We start from the raw sequence: 21,159 nt of genomic DNA, 5'->3' as shown, positions 1-21,159 counted from the left end.
TCTGATGGCCTGGATTTTCACTACATTCACGCAAATTTTTTCGGTTTTTATCGAGACCCTTTATGTATAATAGCATTCTTTATTTCCATGAAATAATATTGTGGGTTTTAAAGAGTGAATCATCGTGCCACCGATTATCGAATGTTTTTCCAATATCCAACAACGCCATGGCTGATGTTTCGAAAAATCGACGACAAATGATGACATGGCTCATTCAAAATGTCTGTATTTCATTTCGGTATGTTTTCATCCGTTCAGAAGTATGTTTCCTAGAAACCTAATCAGTCAGTACTAATAATAAATATCCTCGGCTACACGATAAATGTTGAATCACCCTGAATGGGACACGCGACGCGACCTTGCTCATTCATAAATGCCAATGACGACATTCTAATTTTATCGCGTAATTACTAGCCGGCCAATCAGAACGGTTTTGAAAACACAAATAAAACATGAGGAAAACATGTTGGATTCAGGTCACTGTCTGCAACGGCATCGTTTTATCTTGTTTGTTTTGCTGTATGTGCCTTGGGATAATATTTTGCGCGTTTACGCGGGGATCTTAAATTGACAAATTCAAACTGACGCATTAACAAGACGCCGAAACATCGTTTATTCTTAGAATGTTCGAGAGTACGTTACAGTAAGTTGTTTGTACACAAGCTCTACGTTTGCGTTTATGTCTAACCCATTAAAAGCTGAAAATGAACGAAAATTAGCTATCCCATTTAAAACAGGCTCTAAGCTTCGATCTTATCTAAATCACAAATTTTCTGCATCATATTCACTAAGTGTAAGGCGTACTCCTTGATTACGTTGTTGCCGTTCGTAACGTCTTCGGCTGTGCTTGCTGGTCGCTTTTGAAGCGTTGCCCCAAACAAAGTTTTATAGTTTGAAGCCATCCGATCGGATTCTGCTTTTTTCTGGCCGGTACCTGCAGATATCAAGCAAAGCTTGGCCAAGGTTTTCAGTATCACCTGGAGACGTTTTTCGAAAAGTTCCAGCAATTTATGGATCTCCTCGCAATTGAAGTTGTTATTCGTGGCGCTGGTGGCGAGAGATTTTGTCATGGTGAGGTACTCGATCATAGCCCGACTTTGTTTGCACAAAGCTAGCGCACCCTGCAGATGCCGCAGTTTGTTCGGAATAGTTTGGGCTAACTCACACTGGTATTCCTGCAGTGCAATACGCTCCATTTGTATCTGGAGGTATTCCTGTGGCTCACCAAGATTCTCGAAGATCTTTACCGCCTTCTCGTAGTGTAGTTTGCACAGCTGAAGGATGTTTTTGCGACGCGATTCCTCGATGACTGAACGGAATGAGAAGTGGTAGTACGAGGCGATCCTAAACACGGAACAAAAGTTTGTAATTATACTTTCGTACTTATGATTTTCTGCTAGATTTATACCTATGGTGAATCAACGCTGCTCTGAATGAGTATAACACCTGCTTTGGGCCGCTCGCTTCTTGATCGCAGATTTTCAGCGCCTTCTGGAGCATCTCGACCACTTCCTGCTCGACCTCCTCCGGGTTTTGCGATCCATCTTTGTGGCTAATTGCACTGTAATCCTGCAATTGCTTGGCCAGATTGAACGTTGCGGTTGAAAGTTCCCAGGTTACCAATGACCAAAGGTCGGGGTTTTCCTTTTTCGAGCCTAATATTCCTAATGCTCGCTGATAGTGTGCAAATGCCTCGTGGTAAAATTTCTTTTGTAGTTGGACGTTGTTAGGACTGAAAATAAAATATATAAATGAAAATTACATTATATTCCCTTCATTCTGTTATAATTTCAATAACGCAAAAAAAGGAAGGAAAATGTTTGAAGTCGCATCAGAGTTGAGGTACCAAATTTGAGGGAGATCCGTCATCATAGCTGCATCTGCGTATTTTCCTGGCGATGTTCATGTGGTTCTCACTCGAGAGGATGGGCGTTCGTAAAATATCAGTACTTTGCAAAAAAAATATTCATCTGTGTGTTGGGGGTTTTGTACAAGCGAAAGCATGGATGAGTGCATGCTATGTGTTCACCGAGTGGCGGAAGCAAGGCGGAACACAGTCTTGCAGCCTGAGTAAGAGGTGTACACGATAGATCACATGAAGTGTACATACGAAGCGATCGTAGAATGGCGAAAGCTTAGCGGAGGATCGTAAGAACTTTTGAAACAACCTAATACAGCAGAGAAGTCAACAGAAATCATCATCGGTTGTGATACCAACGCTTATCTTGTTTCGTTTCGGGCCTAATCAGTGGCGTAGTGTACGGGGAGCGAGATGACGGTCCGTCTCGGGTGTCCCCTCAGAGGAGTGACATCAAGACCCTGGTACCGCCAATCACTTCTTATGTGCTCGAATGATGCCAACAATAAATAAATGTTTCTATGGTGGTTAGACACTCCTCCCCTCTCTTAGGGGATGTTGCCATACAAATGAAATACAAATTCTGCATAACTCGAGAACTAATCAAGCCAATCGAAACAAATTTGGCAGTCTTCAGAATGCAACTCGGTGCTAATGTGCAACAAGTTTTTTGTACCCAGTTGAGCTCCCACTCCTTGCGCACACATGCACTCTGGCGAATGAGCACGCTCCGAAACACAGATGAAATGTTTGGTTGTCAGCGCCGTGGGCGCAAGTCCAGTTTTAAGCTGAGTTTTACGCTGAAATTCGTGCCGTGCCTACGCGCCGTGCTGCGCGCTTGAATCTGGGTTGCTTTCTCTGTTGAGATATTTTTCTTCACACAAACGTATACGGTTCTCTAAGTGGAGGCTATCATACAAATGAAACACAAATTTCTGCATAACTTGAACACTAATCAAACAAATCGAGAAAAAAATTGGGATATGAGGGTTTTTGAATACGAGAAATGTTTATATGATGGTATGACACTTCTCCCTCCGCTGGAAAGGAGAGGGGCCCCCGTAATAATAATACACATATTTCAAACAAACATATTCCAAGCTGAGAGAGAGGAGCCAGCTCACTTTTGTTGTGATCACCCTTATGTCAGCGCGAACCAGTCACAGTGAACCAAGGGGAAGTATTGAAATATGTAGAAAATTTCAACATGACATTTTTTTGCAAGACATTTTATGTGAAAATAATTTTGACGTCGGACTACATCTTTCATTTCTATACTGGGGTGTAAGTTCAAAGCTTCGAACACAAGAGTGTTACATTGGGGAAACAAGATTTTGAGCAATGAAACCTCTTCGCCGGTTGAAATAAATGTAATGATAAGCGCTTCATTCGAAGCATAAAATGTCTACGTGTTATATGTGTGTTACTTATTGATCCAAAAACTTGTTTCAATAGCTAAAAAATTGCTTTGAAAGCAAGCTATTGGAATCACAAAAATCTGTATATAAGGTATATAAGGTGCCAGCTCGGAAATCCACTCAATTATAATTGTACAGCGGTTAGATCATTTTGGAACAGTTACTGATGCAAAAAAAACAAACTTGCTACTGTGAAGAAGGCGACCAGCAAGAAGAAAGCTGCTGATACTGCTGGTGTGGCTGCCCGAAAGCAAAAGTCAAACAAATCTTCAAAAATCGCTGCATGCAAGCCGATAACGCCGAAGTCATAGAAATCAGTAGCAGCTTCGAAAAAAACTACCATAGCCACACATAACGCACAACACGAGAGAAAACAAGATAGTGTTTTCAGCAAATCAAATCCAGTTCTTTTCAGAAAGAGTTTATCGAATACCGCGGCCAAATACATTATTTTTGTAATTTATTCGATCAACGTAAGATTACATCTTTCGAGCACTTATTAGGGGTACAATGAATCTTGAGAAAGACAATTCATTCCGGCTCGACACTCACACAAACAATGTTCACTCATCAATGTCACAAAAGGGAAGTGGGTGTTGTGAGGGAGAGCAGAGTGAGCGCTGCATTTATGTCGACTGTTTGAAAGCGACAGTTATGTTGTCTATGGGAAATGGTATACAGATTAAATCACAAATAAAGGGGAGAAAGAATCTTGACCCTTTTAGTTTTGTGGACAAGACCAATTGGTTCACCTTCACTATCGGTCAATTCGATTGGATCTTCAGTGATACTATTGCCTTGATTAGCGACCTGCATGTCAAATTTAAAATTTGCATATGAATGGTCCATCAGTGATGGGCAGGAATATCATGGCAAAGATGACGAGAGACTGGTAAGATAATTCTCATCTTCATCCGAATCGTGATCACTGCCTGTTAAAATTGCAGACACAGCATCCTTTTTAGTCAACCTATTATTATTTTCATCGGACACAAACAAAATTCCCTCAAAATGCACCTGAGAGAAATCAATGTTAACTCTTTTAATTGGAAGATTAGCACTTATTTTATATATTCCACATATGTTGCATATTCAAATTGCATCGGAGAATATACAATCATCGCCCACATTGCAAAAATCGATTCACTGAGCTTGCAGCAATAAATCAAACTGGAACCAGTGAAAGAATGAATGAAAGAATGAAAGAATTCGCGAAAACTGAATGAAAGATCGGAAAAAGTCACAAATGAGCCCAAAACACCCATAAATTCACAAAAGATCTCCACCGACAAACAAATCATAAAAAACAGTTTGCTTCTTATTTCGGATATTGTTTTAGTAATCATCGAAATAATTATATAGAACAACTATATCGAAATTATCAAAAGTAAAAAAAAAAATGTTGGAATGGGCCGATGCTGATGGAAGCCATGATGTGGGCTGACCTGGTACATCTTTTATTATTTTCTACATGATCCTTTTTATACCCCCCATATATTCCTGTTAGACACAGTCCTACGTCAAAAATCAAATCGGGGATAAAAACGCACAAAAGTACTCACAAACAAAGGATCACGTCAAGTTTGAACACTTTTCTCACAAATGAATGACAACAACTTGCTTGATTGAAATTGTCAGATTGGAATTTTCTTGATGATGATGCGTAAGAAGAATAAGAAGAAAACAATCTATCTGTCATTCAGCTGGCTCCTCTCTCTCAGATTCCAAGCAAACATGACAATTAATTTTTTTCGGAAAACTCTGAAGGAAAAACGGAATATGGGAAAATTCAATTCGCATATGTTCTACAATTAAAGTAAATGATTTTGGTTTGTCCGGTCGAAAATATGATCATGGTTTGTCCATTTTTTTGAATGCTCTAATTCAGCACACCTTTGTCAAATCAAGTATTCGAATGTTTCAAAACATATAAATAAAATTGTCTTTTTTATGATTTCACATGTTTTAAAGGATTATAAAATACACCATCTATTGGTGTCAATGCGCCCCTCATTCGAGCTAACTTTTGATCGATGACCAGATGATTATTTGGCACGTATTCAGACCTTTTCTGGATTATAACACTTACAAATATTATGAACATCATTCTTGCACACCATTTGTATCAGATTTACATCGCTAAATTATTAAATTAACGCATTTTGATGAACTAAATTCTGATCATGTGTTGTTCAATTCAATAATGTTGTTTTGTCCACATGATTTCTATGGCAACCGCTTGGCGCGCTGCAGTTTGTTTATTGTGTCTTTCGCGTATAGCAGTAAAGTTTCTCTATGTTGAGTGCGTTGAGGAGAATTATTTTAAAATGCCCGAGAAAATGCAATATTCTGAAGAATGCCTCAATTATTAATGGATCAATATGATGACGATAAACTCAAGCAATGATAAATGCAACATAAACTTGAAAATTCAAATGTTTTCATTCAAAAGAGGCGATTTCTAAAGCCGGACAAACCATTATCATTTTTTGGGCAAACCATGATCATAATTCCTCTTTGAGGAAAATCGTTAAAAACATACAAATTTGAATAATTTCAACGAATTATGGTAGTATTAGCAACTAGAGACTTGGGACTTTTCAACAAACCCGAACTCGGATCGATAATATATTTGATTTTCATAAAGAAAAATCGATTTGCATTTACTAGTTGCGTAAAAACACCCCAAATCGGACAAACCAAGATCATTTACCCTACAGCGTTGTTAGTCCATTTGATGCTTGCGCTAACGAAATTGATCTTTGTTCAAAAGTCGAAATGGATTTCAATTCGATAAAACGCATTCCTAGAACCTCTTCTATCTACATAAATAAAAGTGGCCGAATGTGTTGATACATGTTATTTGCAAGTGGTTGAAATATCTTGAACGAGAATTGTGTCTGAAAATAATCTGATATAATAATGATGAGTTTTGGTAGATGTACTAGGATTTTTATAGTAAAAGATAATTTTAAAGGGTAGGTTAGAAGATCAATCAAAGAACAGTTCTGCGATTGTACCCATGAACATGCGCATAGTAAGAAAACGTGAAGGTGATAACGAAAAATAAATTTTGGTCGGGACGAAGTTTACCGGGTCAGCTAGTAATAAATAAACGTCGCTCGTCAGCGATAGGTGATATTGTTCAGTGACGAACTTCACTATGGAAAAGTTCATGTAAAAGAATCTTTCTTGTTTTTCTTCTTCTTCTTCTTTTTGGCTTTAAGAGGGTTTAAACTTTTCAGTTCATTCGCCTCTGGTCACTTTCTTGTTTTTTTCCGTTTTGAATGGGAAAAGGTTACTGATTTGAGTATCGATTTCCCTAATTAAAATGGAGAGTGGCGGTTTAAATTTCATGAAGTACCGTCCACGATATTTTGACAACGCTCCAACCATGTCAGTGATAAATGGATGAGTTCAGACTCTGTAGAGAAAGCAAAAAAAAAGCAAAAGCCGTATTTATAGGGTTTGTAGATCCTTCTATGAATTTTTGAGGACGAAATGCTTTTTTCTGTTTGAAAACCCACATTTTAGAATTGCTGAATCTGTTCACTCGTTTTTCCCTGTTCAAACTCATCTCTGAAATATGATTCTGAGCCAGGTGTGGTGGGAAAAAGTAGTTGCAAACTCGATGATGTGTGTGATCATTACTGTGTTGTGAAACCTATTTATGCGAACTACGACGGGCTGATCACAGCCAATGGAGTTTCATGCGATACTGCCGAGAACTCGAATACTACATCGAGTTCACAGTCCCTTCTACCAGCAGTTTGTGATTTCAGAATTCTATGTCATCTGTACATCTGTTATAATATACTACGTGGAATAGATCTGGTTAGCAGGATCAACATCCATTTGGGTGGGAACACACCAATCGGCGAAAGCATTCAACTGTCCTTCAATTAGCAGATTTACGTCATTAAGGTAGATTAGAAAAATTAACGGACCCAGACGGACCTTATGGTATGCCGTACGTAGCAGCTAAAAAGAGAGGAGTGGCAATCACAAATAACGACGGCTAGTCGACGGCCAGTCAAGAACAGAATTTATGTGATACGCTCCAACTATAACATTTTACATTCCCCAATTGATGGCTGAAGTGGAAATAAATTATTTTAAAATAAATAACAATGTGTCTTCGCCCTCATCAACAGTATTCCTACCAGAAAAACATCACGCATTAGCAAATATTGAGAAGATGATTGTGAATTGTGAACACAAAATAATAACTCTCAGCTTACTTACCAATCTCCAATTAAATGTATATGCGCCCGGAAGCGCATAAATCGGCCCATATTGCAAAGCAAAAACGCTAGATTGGCCGAATCGTCAACCGCCTCGAACAAGCCAACTCCTTTCTGTAGCGAATCGTAGGATTTCTTTGCAAGCACTTGATATAACGGTTCAATTTTACACTCCTGCTGACTCCTGGCCGCTTTCTCAAACACTTCCCTCTCAGCCTCTGGCAGCTCCCAGAAGTTTTGGTATTCTTCCTGGGCCCAGTGCATATATTTAACCCCAAGTTCATTGCGAACGCTGCCCAACCGTCTGTTCAGTTCGCTTTTGGCATCGCTTGAGGCACATGCAATTGCGGCTTCATAGCAGCCACAACTGGTAATCATCAGCTGTTCAACGTTGTCCGTTGGTAGTGGTAGGGATTGTTCTACGTCGCTTCCAATATCCTTCACTAGCTCTCCCATGATGAGTTGATCTACCCGACTTTCCTCTTCAAACTCTGCCAAATACTGTTGAATGTTTTCCCACTTCTTGGCGATCTGGAAGAAGCAGTCGCCTATTCGTCCAAGCAAAAGACTGCGCTGCGAAGAAACGCAGGAAATGTGCTTCGTGACAACTTGCTGACATCGGATGGCATAATAAATGCAGCGCAACGATGTTCCGTATCGTTCCTGGGCGTAAAACCTTTCCGCGAGAGTGGCATAGGTGAGACATGCTTTTTCAAACAGAAGCACCTTCAAATGTACGTTCCATGACTTTATGACTCCTATCTCACCCTTCAGCAAGAGTGATCTAGCGTCAATCTCATTGGAACTTCCGTCAGCGATTATAGTTTTTTTTTCCACCTTGCGTTTTGATTTTTTCTTCGCCGTTTTCCTGCTCGATTCGTTTTCTTGACAGCCTCTAGAATCTGCCTTCCAGGCCATCGGAATTGCTTCGTTTGGATTCGCCGACCTGGGTTCTGGATTCAATGGACTGTACGGTAAGGGGATTGGATCATCCGATTTCGCCAAATTGGGGTGAGTTTCTTCATGGTAAATCTTTCTCTTTTCCTCCTCCTTTTCTTTTTCGCGATTTTTCTGTTCTTCGCTGCTATCAAAATATTGCAAGCAGTTCAAACCATCCGCTATGTGGTACAGTGCCGATTCACAGCGCTCTTCTATTCCTCCAATCAGAGGAGGAGGTCTCGAATTGTACCTCCAACAATCACTGCCATTGTATTCCTGCAGTGTTTCCTCAATAGTTTTGATCGCTGTCTCCAAACGGTCACTAATGTGTTCATCATCTGAGTATTGATCCGGTTGGGAGGAAGCACTGGGCGTTTGTTGACCGAATGGTGTTTGAGATTCATCTTCCTCATCATCAATCGTTGTGTTAAACTTTGGGGAACCCGGATCAATTTCCGCCGGAATATATAGATCAGACAGTATATAATGAGACGACGTCACTATCTGTGGATATCTCTCCTTTGGCAACAGTTTAATGCAATTATCCAGCAGGGTTTTGATTGCGCCGGCCTTGGTGGCGGAAATTCCCTCCGGAGAATTTTTCATGTTCCGAGCCACGGTGTACAGCAGCATCGCCACCGGAATAGTGAACGGATTATTTTGATCATCATCTTCAACGCCCTCTGTGCTCGTCTCCGGTGGACATGGAGCAGTATTCTTGCATAAAGTCGTCAGATCATATAATTTGACTACTTCATCATTTTTCGCCTTAAACAGCCAGTATGTATGGCCAGCCTTGGTTGCATTCGCCTTCAAAAATGCCAAGATATTCTGGGCTACGTTACGTATGACTTTCGGAGAGAACTTTGAATTTTCCAGGTATGGAAGATCTTCTGTTTTGATCAGTTCATATCTGTAATATGTTCAAAGCAAAAAAAAACATTTTATGCAATCGTTCGAAACTCCCATACCGTACTCGAGGTTTACCTTTGAACGATTCCATCCAGGTGGTAGCACATAACAACTTCCGGCACGTTACACATCAAATTGTCTAGCCAATAATCGATTCCAGTCAGCACGTTGATAGGTTTCGATTCATCTCTCAGACGGAGGCTAATACAGGGACGGTTTGCGCCGCCAAAAATCGGCATATCGGTACCGATCAACATCCGGATGTCCTCGAATGTCCACACCACATTCCGATTAAAAATATGTTTAGTCTGACGAGGATCTGGGCAGTTTTCTTCCTCATCCGGCTCAGGCAATACTGGTCCAGCCAACGGGAGAGGTTTATATTGCTGACAATCGTCATCTTCGAGCAATTCCGAACTGTTCCCGCCCAGTTCCTCCTCCGCCTTTAAACTATAATATAAAAACTTCGAGGTCAAATACTTTTGTGCCAATGCCTCTCTGGATTTGGTGTGGATGAATAGTTTTTTCTCGTTATCACTTAAACTGTTCAAAATATTTTCATAGATGAAAGATCTTAACCAACGCCACTCGCTCTCTTCGTGACGCATCAAATACTTGGCAACATCGAACTCGTCTATCAGTAACGTATTCTCGATCCGGTGAACAATCATCGAGATAGCACTCTTTCTCGAATACGGCAATTTAAGTAATCTTTTAATGTTCTCGGCGTCCGACACTACATCTACTCCACCAACGCAATCAGGAAACATGTTCGCCATCCGGAAGCTATTGAACCCGCCCTGATGGGATAAGAACTGCCCCAAACCGTACGAATTGGCCGAATTGCTCAGCCAGTTCGATGGGGGAAGATTCAAGTCGGTGTTACATTTCAACCTTGCGAATGGGGCTGTACTTTGCACGTTCAGAAAACGTACAATAGTTTTCGATTTTATCTGATCCTTTTCGTACGGTTGTGAGTTTGTATTTTCCTGGTTGCGGTGATCCACGATCGACGAGCAGACTTCAATATCGGTGTCATCCATCTGTTGGCAACTTTACTCTGTTCATCTGTTTTTGCTGATGGAATATAATTCGACTTACCTCGCATCGAAGACTGGCTACTGATAAAAGTTTATAACAAATTTAAACAGCATAGAAAGTTCTGTTACATTCCTGTTGTCAATTCTTACTGGAAAGATGTGCAAGCTTCTAGATAATTGACCAAGTCGTAGCGGCCTTCGCAAAACATCAGACGGAAAACAGTTGTTTTTGACAATTGTCGAAAAACATCACATTTTAACACAGACAACAAATCAATAGATTAAAATCAGGATTGTGCTCAAGATGAATAGAAGTATAACTACCAGCCAATATGCCATATCCACTTTGCAACCATTTTGTACAGTGACTCAAACAAAATGGTTGCAGAGTGGATTTGGCAAACTCAAATCGTACTCCACCATGCTCTTTTCCCTTCTTTTGAGGCCAGGCGCAAATTGAGACGCGTATAGCGCGAGTAACTTGGCGCGATACAGTCCCTGTTTTTGTGGCTAATGAAAACAGATAGAACGGCGCAAATTGACGAGGAGACGCGGGATGGCCCAGCGCTCGTGAGACACGACTCGCGTGACGCTGTGGCTGAACCACAGTTTCTCGTGCTTGTCGTGCCGGCTATGATGGTTGTGTTGGTGAACAATCATATAGCACCGTGAGTCTGGCACTGTATGGTTGCGCCGGTCGGGTTGTTGAATTAGTAAATAAATTAGAGGCGAATGAACTTCAAAGTTTAAAGCCTCTTAAAAACAAAGAAAGAAAAAAAGTAAATAAATATATCGCGCAACTCTGTGAGGATCAGATATTGTAGGCACGTTGTTTATACCAAACTGCGAATCAATATGCGCACTGCCACGTTACGTTCATGGCACATATGAGTCGTGTTGGCCGTCTCGTATTAGCTCACGAGCGCTATACGCCTCTCAATTTGCGCCTAGTCTGAAGGTCGAAAACAAGCTTTCGGAACATTCTATTTAGAAAAAGTCATAATGTCATATGAGAGTTAAAAGGTTTGCTATCTGGTTCCATAAAAATGAAACACAAATTTCTGAGAATTAATAAATAAAACAAAACCAAATTTGACACGAGGAGGTTTAAGGATGCAATAAATGTTTCTATACTGGTTAGACACTCCCCCCTCTCAAAAAGAGGGGGGGGGGTCGGTTGAGCTACCATACAAATGACACACAAATTTCTGCAAAACTCGAGAATTTATCAAGCAAATGAAATGGAAGTTTTAGGTTGCAATAAATGTTTCTATGGTGGTTAGAACCTCCACCCCCCACTCTAAGGAGGGACTGCCACACAAACGAAACACAAATTTCTGCATTACCCGAAAACTAATCAAGCAAACTGAGCCAAATTTGGCATGTGAAGGCTTTAGAAGACACGAAACATTTCTATGGTGAATAGACACTCCTAGTAAACTAGTAAACTAGTAAACGCGCTGCGTTGCGATGCGGAGCTCATTGCGTGCTATGACATGCTGATCGTTTCAGATCGCGCGTTTTTTATGCTTCATTCAATTACATTCCACATGTAAACAACCCAGCATAAGAATGCCAGATATGATGACACATCTTCATTCTGTAAACAGTTGAATTGTGAGATATTTAATTTGATAATAAATTGTATTTTTCTCAAAAAAGCTCCTACCGAAAATCTAAATTGAATGTACAGCAATGAAACATTGGGCCTGATCACGAACGTCACTTCACGGTGAAAACAAAACGAAGTGCATATAATATTACATACAAATCATTACGTTATCACCGTGAAGTGACGTTCGTGATCAGGCCCATTATTTTCTCAGTGACATTTGGTTACTTTTTCTCTCAACTACCCAATTTTCATTTTTGTTCGATGAGTTCGGTTCGGATATTTATAGATAAATTGTCTTGCAACCGTCACTCGCAGCAAAACACTCCACACATGGTAGGAAAATGGTCTGAGGAGGTGAAATAATACAAAGCATATGCAACGGAGCTCTGTACAACGTCAAACGGGCTTTTTCAAGGAGAAAGAATTGTGGTACCAACATCTCTGCGCAGCAGAATCATGGAAATAGCGCACGAGGGATATCCGGGGGTCGTGGTCATTAAGAGACGTCTTCGACAGAAGGTTTGGTGGCCGGGAATGGACGCGGGAACCGAGTGAATCGTCAGGAGTTGTAAGGATTGCACTATTGTATCATCGATGGCGAACGAAGATTTCAGATAAGCCATAGGTCCACATTGCGGTGGACTTCATGGCTCCATTACCCTCAAGTCTCAATCTTCTAGTTTTGATTGATTTTTTCAGTAGATTCATTGAGGTGATTATAATGAAGGAAATTCCGAAGAGAAATACAATTCTAGCACTGCACGAAACCTTCTGCCAATATGGCATTCCCGAATCTATCAAGTCGGACAATGGGCCTCAGTTCATAAGCGAACCTCTGCAGAATTTTTTGTATGGAATTCGGAATCAAGCTACGGAAGACAACACCATACTGGCCTCAAGCTTACGGGGAAGTTGAGCGCGCTAACAGATCATTGAAAAAACGACTAGAGATAAGCCAAGAATCGACTAAAATGGATTGGAAGTGGGACTTACGGATGTATCTTCTTATGTATAATTCTACTCCACATTCTACAACGGGAGTTGCACCCTTGGCACTTATGTTCGGTAGAGTGCTTCGGAATAAACTACCAGCATTCCCGTCGGAACCGAAATAGTCAGTCGAGGAGGTACAGGATGCAGATCGGGAGAAAAAATTAAAAGGTGCAGAGTATGCTGATCGTAGAAAGAAAGCTTGTCCAAGTTCGCTAAAGGAAGGAGACGTGATGGTAGCGAAAAGGATGATAAAGGACAACAAATTCTCATCTAATTTCAGTCCTGAGATCTTGAACTTGCTTGTCTGTTCTTACCTGATTCATTTATTCATTTTCTCTCGTTTACATGTTATTCTTGTATTTGTGAAATTTACACTTCGTTGTCTCTTCTGATATAACAGATATTATAAGATGTACACTTCATTGTCACGTCTGATACCACAGACACTACAGGTATGACACCCCTTCCTCTTCTAGAATGGAGAGGGGGTCCCATAAAAATAATACATATATTTCAACTAAACATGGCAATTGAAATTTTTCGGAAAACTCTGCAGGAAAATGGGAAAATTCGGAAAATTCAATTCGCATATGTTCTACAATTACATATTGACAAGCGTTTTTAGTCCATTTGATGTTTGCGCTAACGAAATTGATCTTCGCTCAAAAATGGAAATGGATTTTAATGCGATAAAACGCACTTCTATCTATATAAATAAAAATGGGTCGCCGAATGTGTTGATAATAGTAAACCTCGAGAAAGGGCATGTCCGATTTAGGGCTGTTTTTATTCAAACATTTATTCCATGTAACGGAGAACCATGGTATTTGCAAGTAGTTGAAAAATCTTGAACGAGAATTGTGTCTGAAAATAGTCTGAGTTTTGGTATAAGTACTAGGAATTTTATTGTAAAAGGTAATTTTCAAGGGTAGATTAGAAGATCAGTCAATGAGCAATTTTGCGATTGGACCCATGAACTTAGTCGAAAAACGTGGATGTATTATAGAGAAAACATATTTGAAATGGAAAAGGTAATTTTTTTTATAATTTGTACTTTCCGAGAGTTTATTCAACCTTTTATTCAACCCAATGTGAATTTTTATTGGACTAACAACACCTAACACGATATGTAGAGCATATGGGAAATCACTTTTTCGAGTATTTCTTCACTTTTCCATTTTTTCTCGCCGCCTTTTCTTGGGTGAAAATGAACACAACAAAACAGACAGCTTAAACCGGACGACCCGTTCTCGAGCGGGAACACACCATGGTTTTTATTTATGAAAATTTAAAAAAATCGTTTTATATTTCAAGTCATTTTAACACAACTGCTACCATATACAATTTTACACTTACATTTTTGCTAAATTTTTCACAATACACGATCGGTCATTGATATGAAATTTCACGAAGCAACCCACATTAAAGTTCCAAATTTAAATTTTATTTGCTAGAATTAATCGTATAACTAACCTTACTTGCAACATAAAAATGCTCCCGACTTGCATATATTTACAATGCGATTTCCCCGGGCCACCTTGGTTTTGATGTCTCTTTTAGAGAACACATTTCGGTGGGAACAAAAGTTGCCTCTACTTTGATGTATTTGCACTGTCGGTTTCTCCGTATCTTCAATTTCGACCAATCAGAACGAGGTATTTCCGTTTGGAGATTTTTTGATTGTTTGATAGTTCGTTTCATATAATATATTATTTTATTCATTGTGATGAATTTTTGTGCTCAGATCGATTGATGCAAATATCTCGTAACTACAGGTAAAAACTTATCAATAATATGTCGTTACCGCCGCATGTGTCGTCAATCTGAAGTGGGTATTTCCGTTAGGATAGGGGTTAAGATTTTTCAATTGTTCGATTGTTAGTTCCATGACATGTATTATTTTATTCAATGTAAAAAATTGTTATGGAGTGCCGAGTTCGTTTGACGCAAACATTTCATCAATCTATTATGAAATGACTGAGCAATAAGCGTTTGAAATTGGACAATTTGCACGATGTGCTCGATTTTCGATTTTCAATTTGTACCCCAATATGTTCCCAAAAGACGTAATCCTACGTCAAAAAAATCAGTAACTCCAATTTGATTTTTCCAACTAGCATGAAACACATTAATGTTTTACTGGTAGAATGTTATTTCCGTAGATGTGTCCAAATTTGATATTTTTGGCTCCGATGGTTGTCGTTACGTATGGAGCAAGCCAACGATGAATTAAACATAAAAAAAATCTGAAAGCAACGTTTAAACACGGTGGTGGTAGAGGCATGGTATGAGGTTGCAGGTATGGGCAAATTGGTTTTTATCGATGGTGAATTGGATCAGAATGTTTACTTGAACATCCTGAAGGAAAATGAAGCAAAATGTCAACAAAATGGGATGGAATCAAGGATTCAAGTTTTGCTATACTAATGATGGAATTCAATTATTCTGTAAACAGACAGCAAACCTTTTAACTCTCATATGATACTATGACTTTTTCTAAATAGAATGTCCCGAAAGCTTGTTTTCGACTTCCAAAAGAAGGGAAAAGAGATCTGCATGGTGGAGTACGATTACGAGTTTGAGTCACTGTATGTCTATTGTGTTCTGTTTATAAACAAAACACAATACGTTGTTTATAAAAAATTTGCAACACGATACGACCATTTGCATTACAGATAATGTTCAAATCAAAAGTGGCTGTCCACATATCACGTGAAAAACTTTAGGAAGGGTAGAGGGTACGAAAATGTCCATGCTTGTCCACAGTGAGAGGAAAGTGGTTTTGGATAATGTCCACGTGGGTACTTGAAATATTTATTTTTAAATATTACATTTCCGTCTATAATCAAAAAGTATTCTCAAGAATTTCGTAACATTCCGTCCCCCTCCTCAGTACTCTGTATTTAACAATGAAAGGATTGACTTGTCTGAGAGTGCTGCCGATAATGTTGTTTTTATTTGGTTCACTGTAGCCGACAGGCACTACCCAAGTTTTGTGTTCTGTAACAGCGGGAGACCATCATTGATGTTTAGATGAACTGTGGCCGGCTTGAGCATTCCGAAAAAAAAGTTTTTCTCGATATTTAACTTATCTTAGTGGGATGATGAATCTGCTTATCATATAAGTTAACGGCATCAGGAATTGGGGACTAACTAACGTCTATCAGTTTGATCGGCAATTGAACGAGTTAAAACTATGAAATATAACGCAACATTTATATAACTTGAACAGTGTCATAATATCCATATCGTTTTTCATTTATTCCACTGCTGTCTTGTCCCGAGATTCGCTTTTCTTCGATAAATTCCAATACTTTTTTTCAAACGAATCTCTTGATTTTATTGTATGAATTTTTGAAAACTCTAACAACTGCTTACGTCGGTTTTAATAAAAAGCCCCGAGATTAGATTCACAAGTGATATCTTTACATTGATTAAAGGGGAGAGAAAAAAAAAACAAAACAATGCAAATCAAATAGAGTTTCCCAGGAAATTTTGGAGAAAAATAAATTATTTGATTACAAATCGTTACTATTACTAAAGCTAGCATTTTTATCAATAAAAACATAGAATAGAAAATAGGTTCAAATTTGGAATGGAATTTATGCGCAAACGGGATAGAATCAATCTCAAAAAATAACTAACTCCATCCTGTGAAAAGCTGTGCCCTAAATGTATAGGCAGATGACCCAATTCCAATCAGTTTATGGATGAGGATGGTTTTATGTATAATGTGTACCAGATATGCCAGTTGAAATTGTTCGATTAATGTTTTAGATGTTGCTAGCAGGGTTTTATATATATCTTCGAATTAACATGTCATTTCTTCATTCCACATTAAACTACAGAAATATTTTAGTGTCATTCTGCAAAAAAAAATTTGGTTATTCAGTGTCATTGTCGAGTTTCGTGACGAATAAATAACATTTGGGGCATTCGTCAGCTTCGTTTTTCTCTCCATTTGAAGAAAAACGTTCGGAGCAAATCATTTACTTGTTATAACGTTGTTTCAAAAACCCTAAGCGCAATACTCATGGCTTTCAAAGTGATATTTCTGCATGACAACGCATCTCAGTGCACACCGTTAAAGCCGTAAAGGACACATAAAAACCTTCAATTGGGAAACATTATCGCACTCGCCACATTTTCTAGAATTGGCCCCGTCAGATTTATATATATATATATATCTTGGTTGGTGGAAAAATATCATATTTATTTTGAAGCAATGTATCTGTTTGTCTTTTGACAAGTGACAGCGTAAATAGAATATTCTATTTACTCCGGCAAGTGGGCAGTTTTATAACCTGTAAGTAAACAAAAGCATTGTTTTGTAAACAGTTAATTTTCGCTTTTAATGTCTACAACATCCAAAGTAGTTTTTCTGGGAGCTTGTATAAGCTCCCTAGGCGTAATTGGCTATGTCCATTTCAAACAAAATTATGATAGGTTAGTTATTTTGAAAAAATATTTTTAAGAAATTTTATGAATTATATTTCACAGAGCTAAACTTCACGAAGGAGTTTTGAGAGATATACAACGGCAACAACAGAGAAAAATTGAAAATACGTATACTTTGCAAAAACAAATTGAGCTCACCAAACAACTGAAACAGGAACTAGAGCAGAGGGAACAATCAGCGTTACAAAACACAAATTAAATTTGACGATTCTTAAATAAAATATTTGAAAACTTATTTCGATAACATTTCTTTATTCTGTTATTAATTTAAAAATATCTCAGTCAGTGATATCCGAATAATGAAGATTTATTCTGATGGCTGAACTTTGTAACGGCGACCGCCCTCATGGAAACGTTGACGTTCTGCCTCTCTGAAGGCTCTCTTCTCGGATGGTGTCATCCCAGTAGCCTTTCGAATAACATTCGTACGAGCTGCGTAAGCACGAGGATTATAAGCCCTCACTTTGTAGCCCTACGAAGAGGTCATGATTTTCTTCAAAACTAGTCAGGTTTAGCAATACGATTCTTACCGAGTCCCATGTTTCATTGTCCTCATCGTTCAGACCATACGTCAGCTGCACGGATGGTACTGCGTTTGATTCCACTTCGGGGGCAAACGCCGCCGATGAAGTTGAAATACAGTATTTATATCGATCAAATGTCTCTCTGTCAGGACAGTTGACCATGTGAATCTTGAATATGAGATCAAAATAAATGTTGGAATTAACGTTTCCCACACAATGGTTTTGGGTTTACCTTCAGTTCCTGCTCCGGTATATCATGAAGTTGATTGAAGGGGCATTTAGTATACTTCAAGTCTTTATGATTTTTACGGCACTTATACAAGTGCGTTTGCATACGGAAAGCCATTATCTGATGAGCTTTTTCATAGGGACATTGCACCACATCTTCGTACCCCTGCTGTGTCAGATCACTAGCATCGGCTCTAACAATTGAATAGAATTTTGGTTGAGTGTCATGAACATATTTCATAGTATAATTACCCTAGAAGTTGGCGGCTCATGATGAAGAATATTGGGGATAACTTTGAACGCAGAACTAAAACGACAAACTGCTTCAACGATTAGTGAAGAAATAACTTGCACGTAACGCTAATGTGCCATTCTCAACAGAAATTCAATCCCAACCCTATCGTAAGCAGCCATGTTTTAAATGCCAACCGGGATGCCAGGTGTTTTTTGCAAATATCATGGTACGAGAAAATGTCTTCAATGTCCTCACAATCATATTGGGGGAAACTTAAATTCATAACTTAATTTTGAACAATGTTTGATCGATTATAAATCATAAATAATTATATAATTGAGGGGCTTAGAATGAAAGGGGTGTAAGTGATTTGATCGATTTCTCTACATCGACTCTCTCTTTTGGTCATAACTTAGCTGCAAATACATTCCCAGCTGTATTTGACAATGTGGAAGATAGGTCAGAACCTCATCTATCGGATTATATAGCAAACTTAAATTGGAACGTTTTTGCAGTTGAGTTATTAACTAAATAAAAAGTTGATGAAGAGAAATCGATCAAGTCACGTACACCCCTTGCATACTGAGCCACTCAATTATAATATTTTATAATAATTATATAATTCCTTCCTTCTGACCTATTTTCCACATTGGTAAATACAGCTGGGAATGTATTTGCAGCTAAGTTATGACCCAAAGAGAGAGTCGATGTAGAGAAATCGATCAAATTACTTACACCCCTTTCATTCTAAGCCCCTCACCCAGATTCCTATATTTTCGAGCGGTTATAAGCACAGTGTCGATCGAGTGACGAAAAATGCTACAAAAGTGCCGGAATTTTACCCGGCCTTGCCACCCGCAGACAGCACTGCCCTAAGCTTCTGCTATAATCACAATAAAACTACACGAATTGAGCGAATCGCTATTACAGCAGCCTTTTTTTTCCTCATTGAACTGTCAAAACACAACACAACAGTTTTTGGAAAGAGAAACGATTTTTGTAAGTATTAAAAATTGCTTTTATTTTCAGTTTAAACTCAATTTAATTAGTTTCAGATTGGCTTGATCACGCTCCCGAACTGCAGAGTAGACAGATAGGACAGGTGAGTAAGTTTATTTCACTGTTCTATCAGAAAAATCTGTTGTATTGGTCGGCAGAGACATAGAGACAGTTGAATTATTAAAATAATTGTGCCGGATAATTTTCCCGTATCCAGGGATGTGACCGGAATAAATATTTGTTATCTGATAACGAATATTTATTCCGGTAATATAATAAAAATAATATCGTTTCTAAAGGCTAGAATATTTTATACACATGTATACTATTTATTATTTTTATTTCAGGTTAATTTCACATTGCCTTTTATTGCTCCAGCTTCAACAGGCATCATAGTAAATACAAGTGAGTACAATGATTTATTTTTGTTGCATAGTTTTCATGTTTTTTTGTTATGAACGGAATCGACCTAATAGTAAAAACGGTTCCTTGTTTCTGGTTTTTTCTAGACCAAGGAATCGTTTTTGTTATCGTTCCTATTATCTCTAACGTATAATGTACTTTCGTATTAATTATTTCATTTATTTTCAGGTTAATCCCGCATTGCCTTCCACCGCTCCACCGACAGCAGGCATTCACATCAATATTATTATATACTACACATACTTTTAACATGAATATATATTTAGATGTACATTATAAAACTAAGTGAATAACCGATAAGTTGATGATTGTATTTCAAGTTGCAATTGTATTTAAGTGTAAATTGCTTTTTCTAGAAATAAAATACATATTTTTTATCAACAGTATTTCTTTCATTACATTTTATTTTCATTTCCTTGAAAAGAAACAGAGCCATAATAAGGGTCGAGCAGTTTTGCGTGTGGTCGACGCGGTGCCAGATTGGCCCAATGTTGGCTCATAAGTGGTTGTCAAATACGAAGGGTAGGTCGACAGAATCATTGCAAAATGGCACGATATCGGTACCGTTGTCGACACCATTTGTTGGAACCAATTTTGCACAACAAAGTAGACTGGGCAATTATAATAATTGAGGGGCTTAGAAGGAAAGGGGTGTAAGTGATTTGATCGATTTTTCTTCATCAACTTTTTCTTTAGTTGATAACTTAATTGCAAGGGGGTCTTCGTAGCCACATTTGTTGCGCGTTCGCTTAGTAAGCGATCGATCGTGAATTCAAAACTCAGGGCCCTCATTGACCATCTTTGTGTTGTTACAGAATAGCTACGTCCACGCAACAATCATCGGCGATGGAGATCGATCCACGGTTGAAATAAGATCGATTCATCCATACAACTGCTCTGCTCTGCAAGATACATCGGGCTGCTGTTCTATAAATAACTCAACAATGATCAATCAACTGTCTCCGCTGTCCGGTCCAACTGGATAATGGAAGAACAGAAAGAATACTCTTACGCCTAAATGGCTACTGTGTGAATGTACCATATGTAATGGTATAGAAGGAATACTGGCGAATGGCAACTGTGTAATGTGCTAATTATAGATATGATAACCACGTGACATGTACACGATTAAAATTCGGCTCTGTTACAGCTAGATTGCCTTAAAAGCCTTGAATAAATAAATGGGATAAAAAAACTTAATTGCAAAAACGTTCCAACTTGAGTTTGCTACAGAACCCGATAGATGAGGTTCTGACCTATCTTCCACATTGTC

General features: G+C 38.6%; 2 protein-coding genes and 1 long non-coding RNA gene across 3 annotated transcripts; 1 reads left to right on the top strand and 2 right to left on the bottom strand.

Moving 5' to 3' along the window:
* Positions 1–256: 256 nt before the first annotated feature.
* Positions 257–10,657, bottom strand: LOC129778592 (erythroid differentiation-related factor 1). Its single transcript, XM_055785582.1, has 5 exons — positions 10,473–10,657; positions 9,447–10,414; positions 7,522–9,372; positions 1,409–1,732; positions 257–1,344 (listed from the first exon to the last, which is right to left on the bottom strand). Exons 2-5 carry the CDS (start codon positions 10,412–10,414, stop codon positions 741–743), a joined length of 3,747 nt encoding a protein of 1,248 aa, XP_055641557.1. The 5' UTR covers positions 10,473–10,657; the 3' UTR covers positions 257–740.
* Positions 10,658–17,709: 7,052 nt separating this feature from the next.
* On the bottom strand, positions 17,710–18,641 carry LOC129778068 (gametocyte-specific factor 1 homolog). Its single transcript, XM_055784724.1, has 4 exons — positions 18,482–18,641; positions 18,234–18,423; positions 18,008–18,169; positions 17,710–17,949 (listed from the first exon to the last, which is right to left on the bottom strand). The coding sequence occupies exons 1-4, from the start codon at positions 18,499–18,501 to the stop codon at positions 17,785–17,787; spliced, it is 537 nt and encodes a 178-aa protein (XP_055640699.1). The 5' UTR covers positions 18,502–18,641; the 3' UTR covers positions 17,710–17,784.
* Positions 18,642–19,221: 580 nt separating this feature from the next.
* On the top strand, positions 19,222–20,269 carry LOC129778070 (uncharacterized). The gene is made up of 4 exons (XR_008743360.1): positions 19,222–19,463; positions 19,520–19,566; positions 19,811–19,868; positions 20,055–20,269. It is a non-coding gene; the product is annotated as an uncharacterized LOC129778070 (long non-coding RNA).
* The last annotated feature ends 890 nt before the right edge of the window (positions 20,270–21,159 follow it).

The sequence above is a fragment of the Toxorhynchites rutilus genome, chromosome 3 (genome assembly GCF_029784135.1).
Source record: "Toxorhynchites rutilus septentrionalis strain SRP chromosome 3, ASM2978413v1, whole genome shotgun sequence".
Classification (NCBI taxonomy): Eukaryota; Metazoa; Arthropoda; class Insecta; order Diptera; family Culicidae; genus Toxorhynchites; species Toxorhynchites rutilus.
The sequence above is the reverse complement of the archived record's forward strand: the minus strand, read 5'-3'. Positions and strand labels throughout refer to the sequence as shown.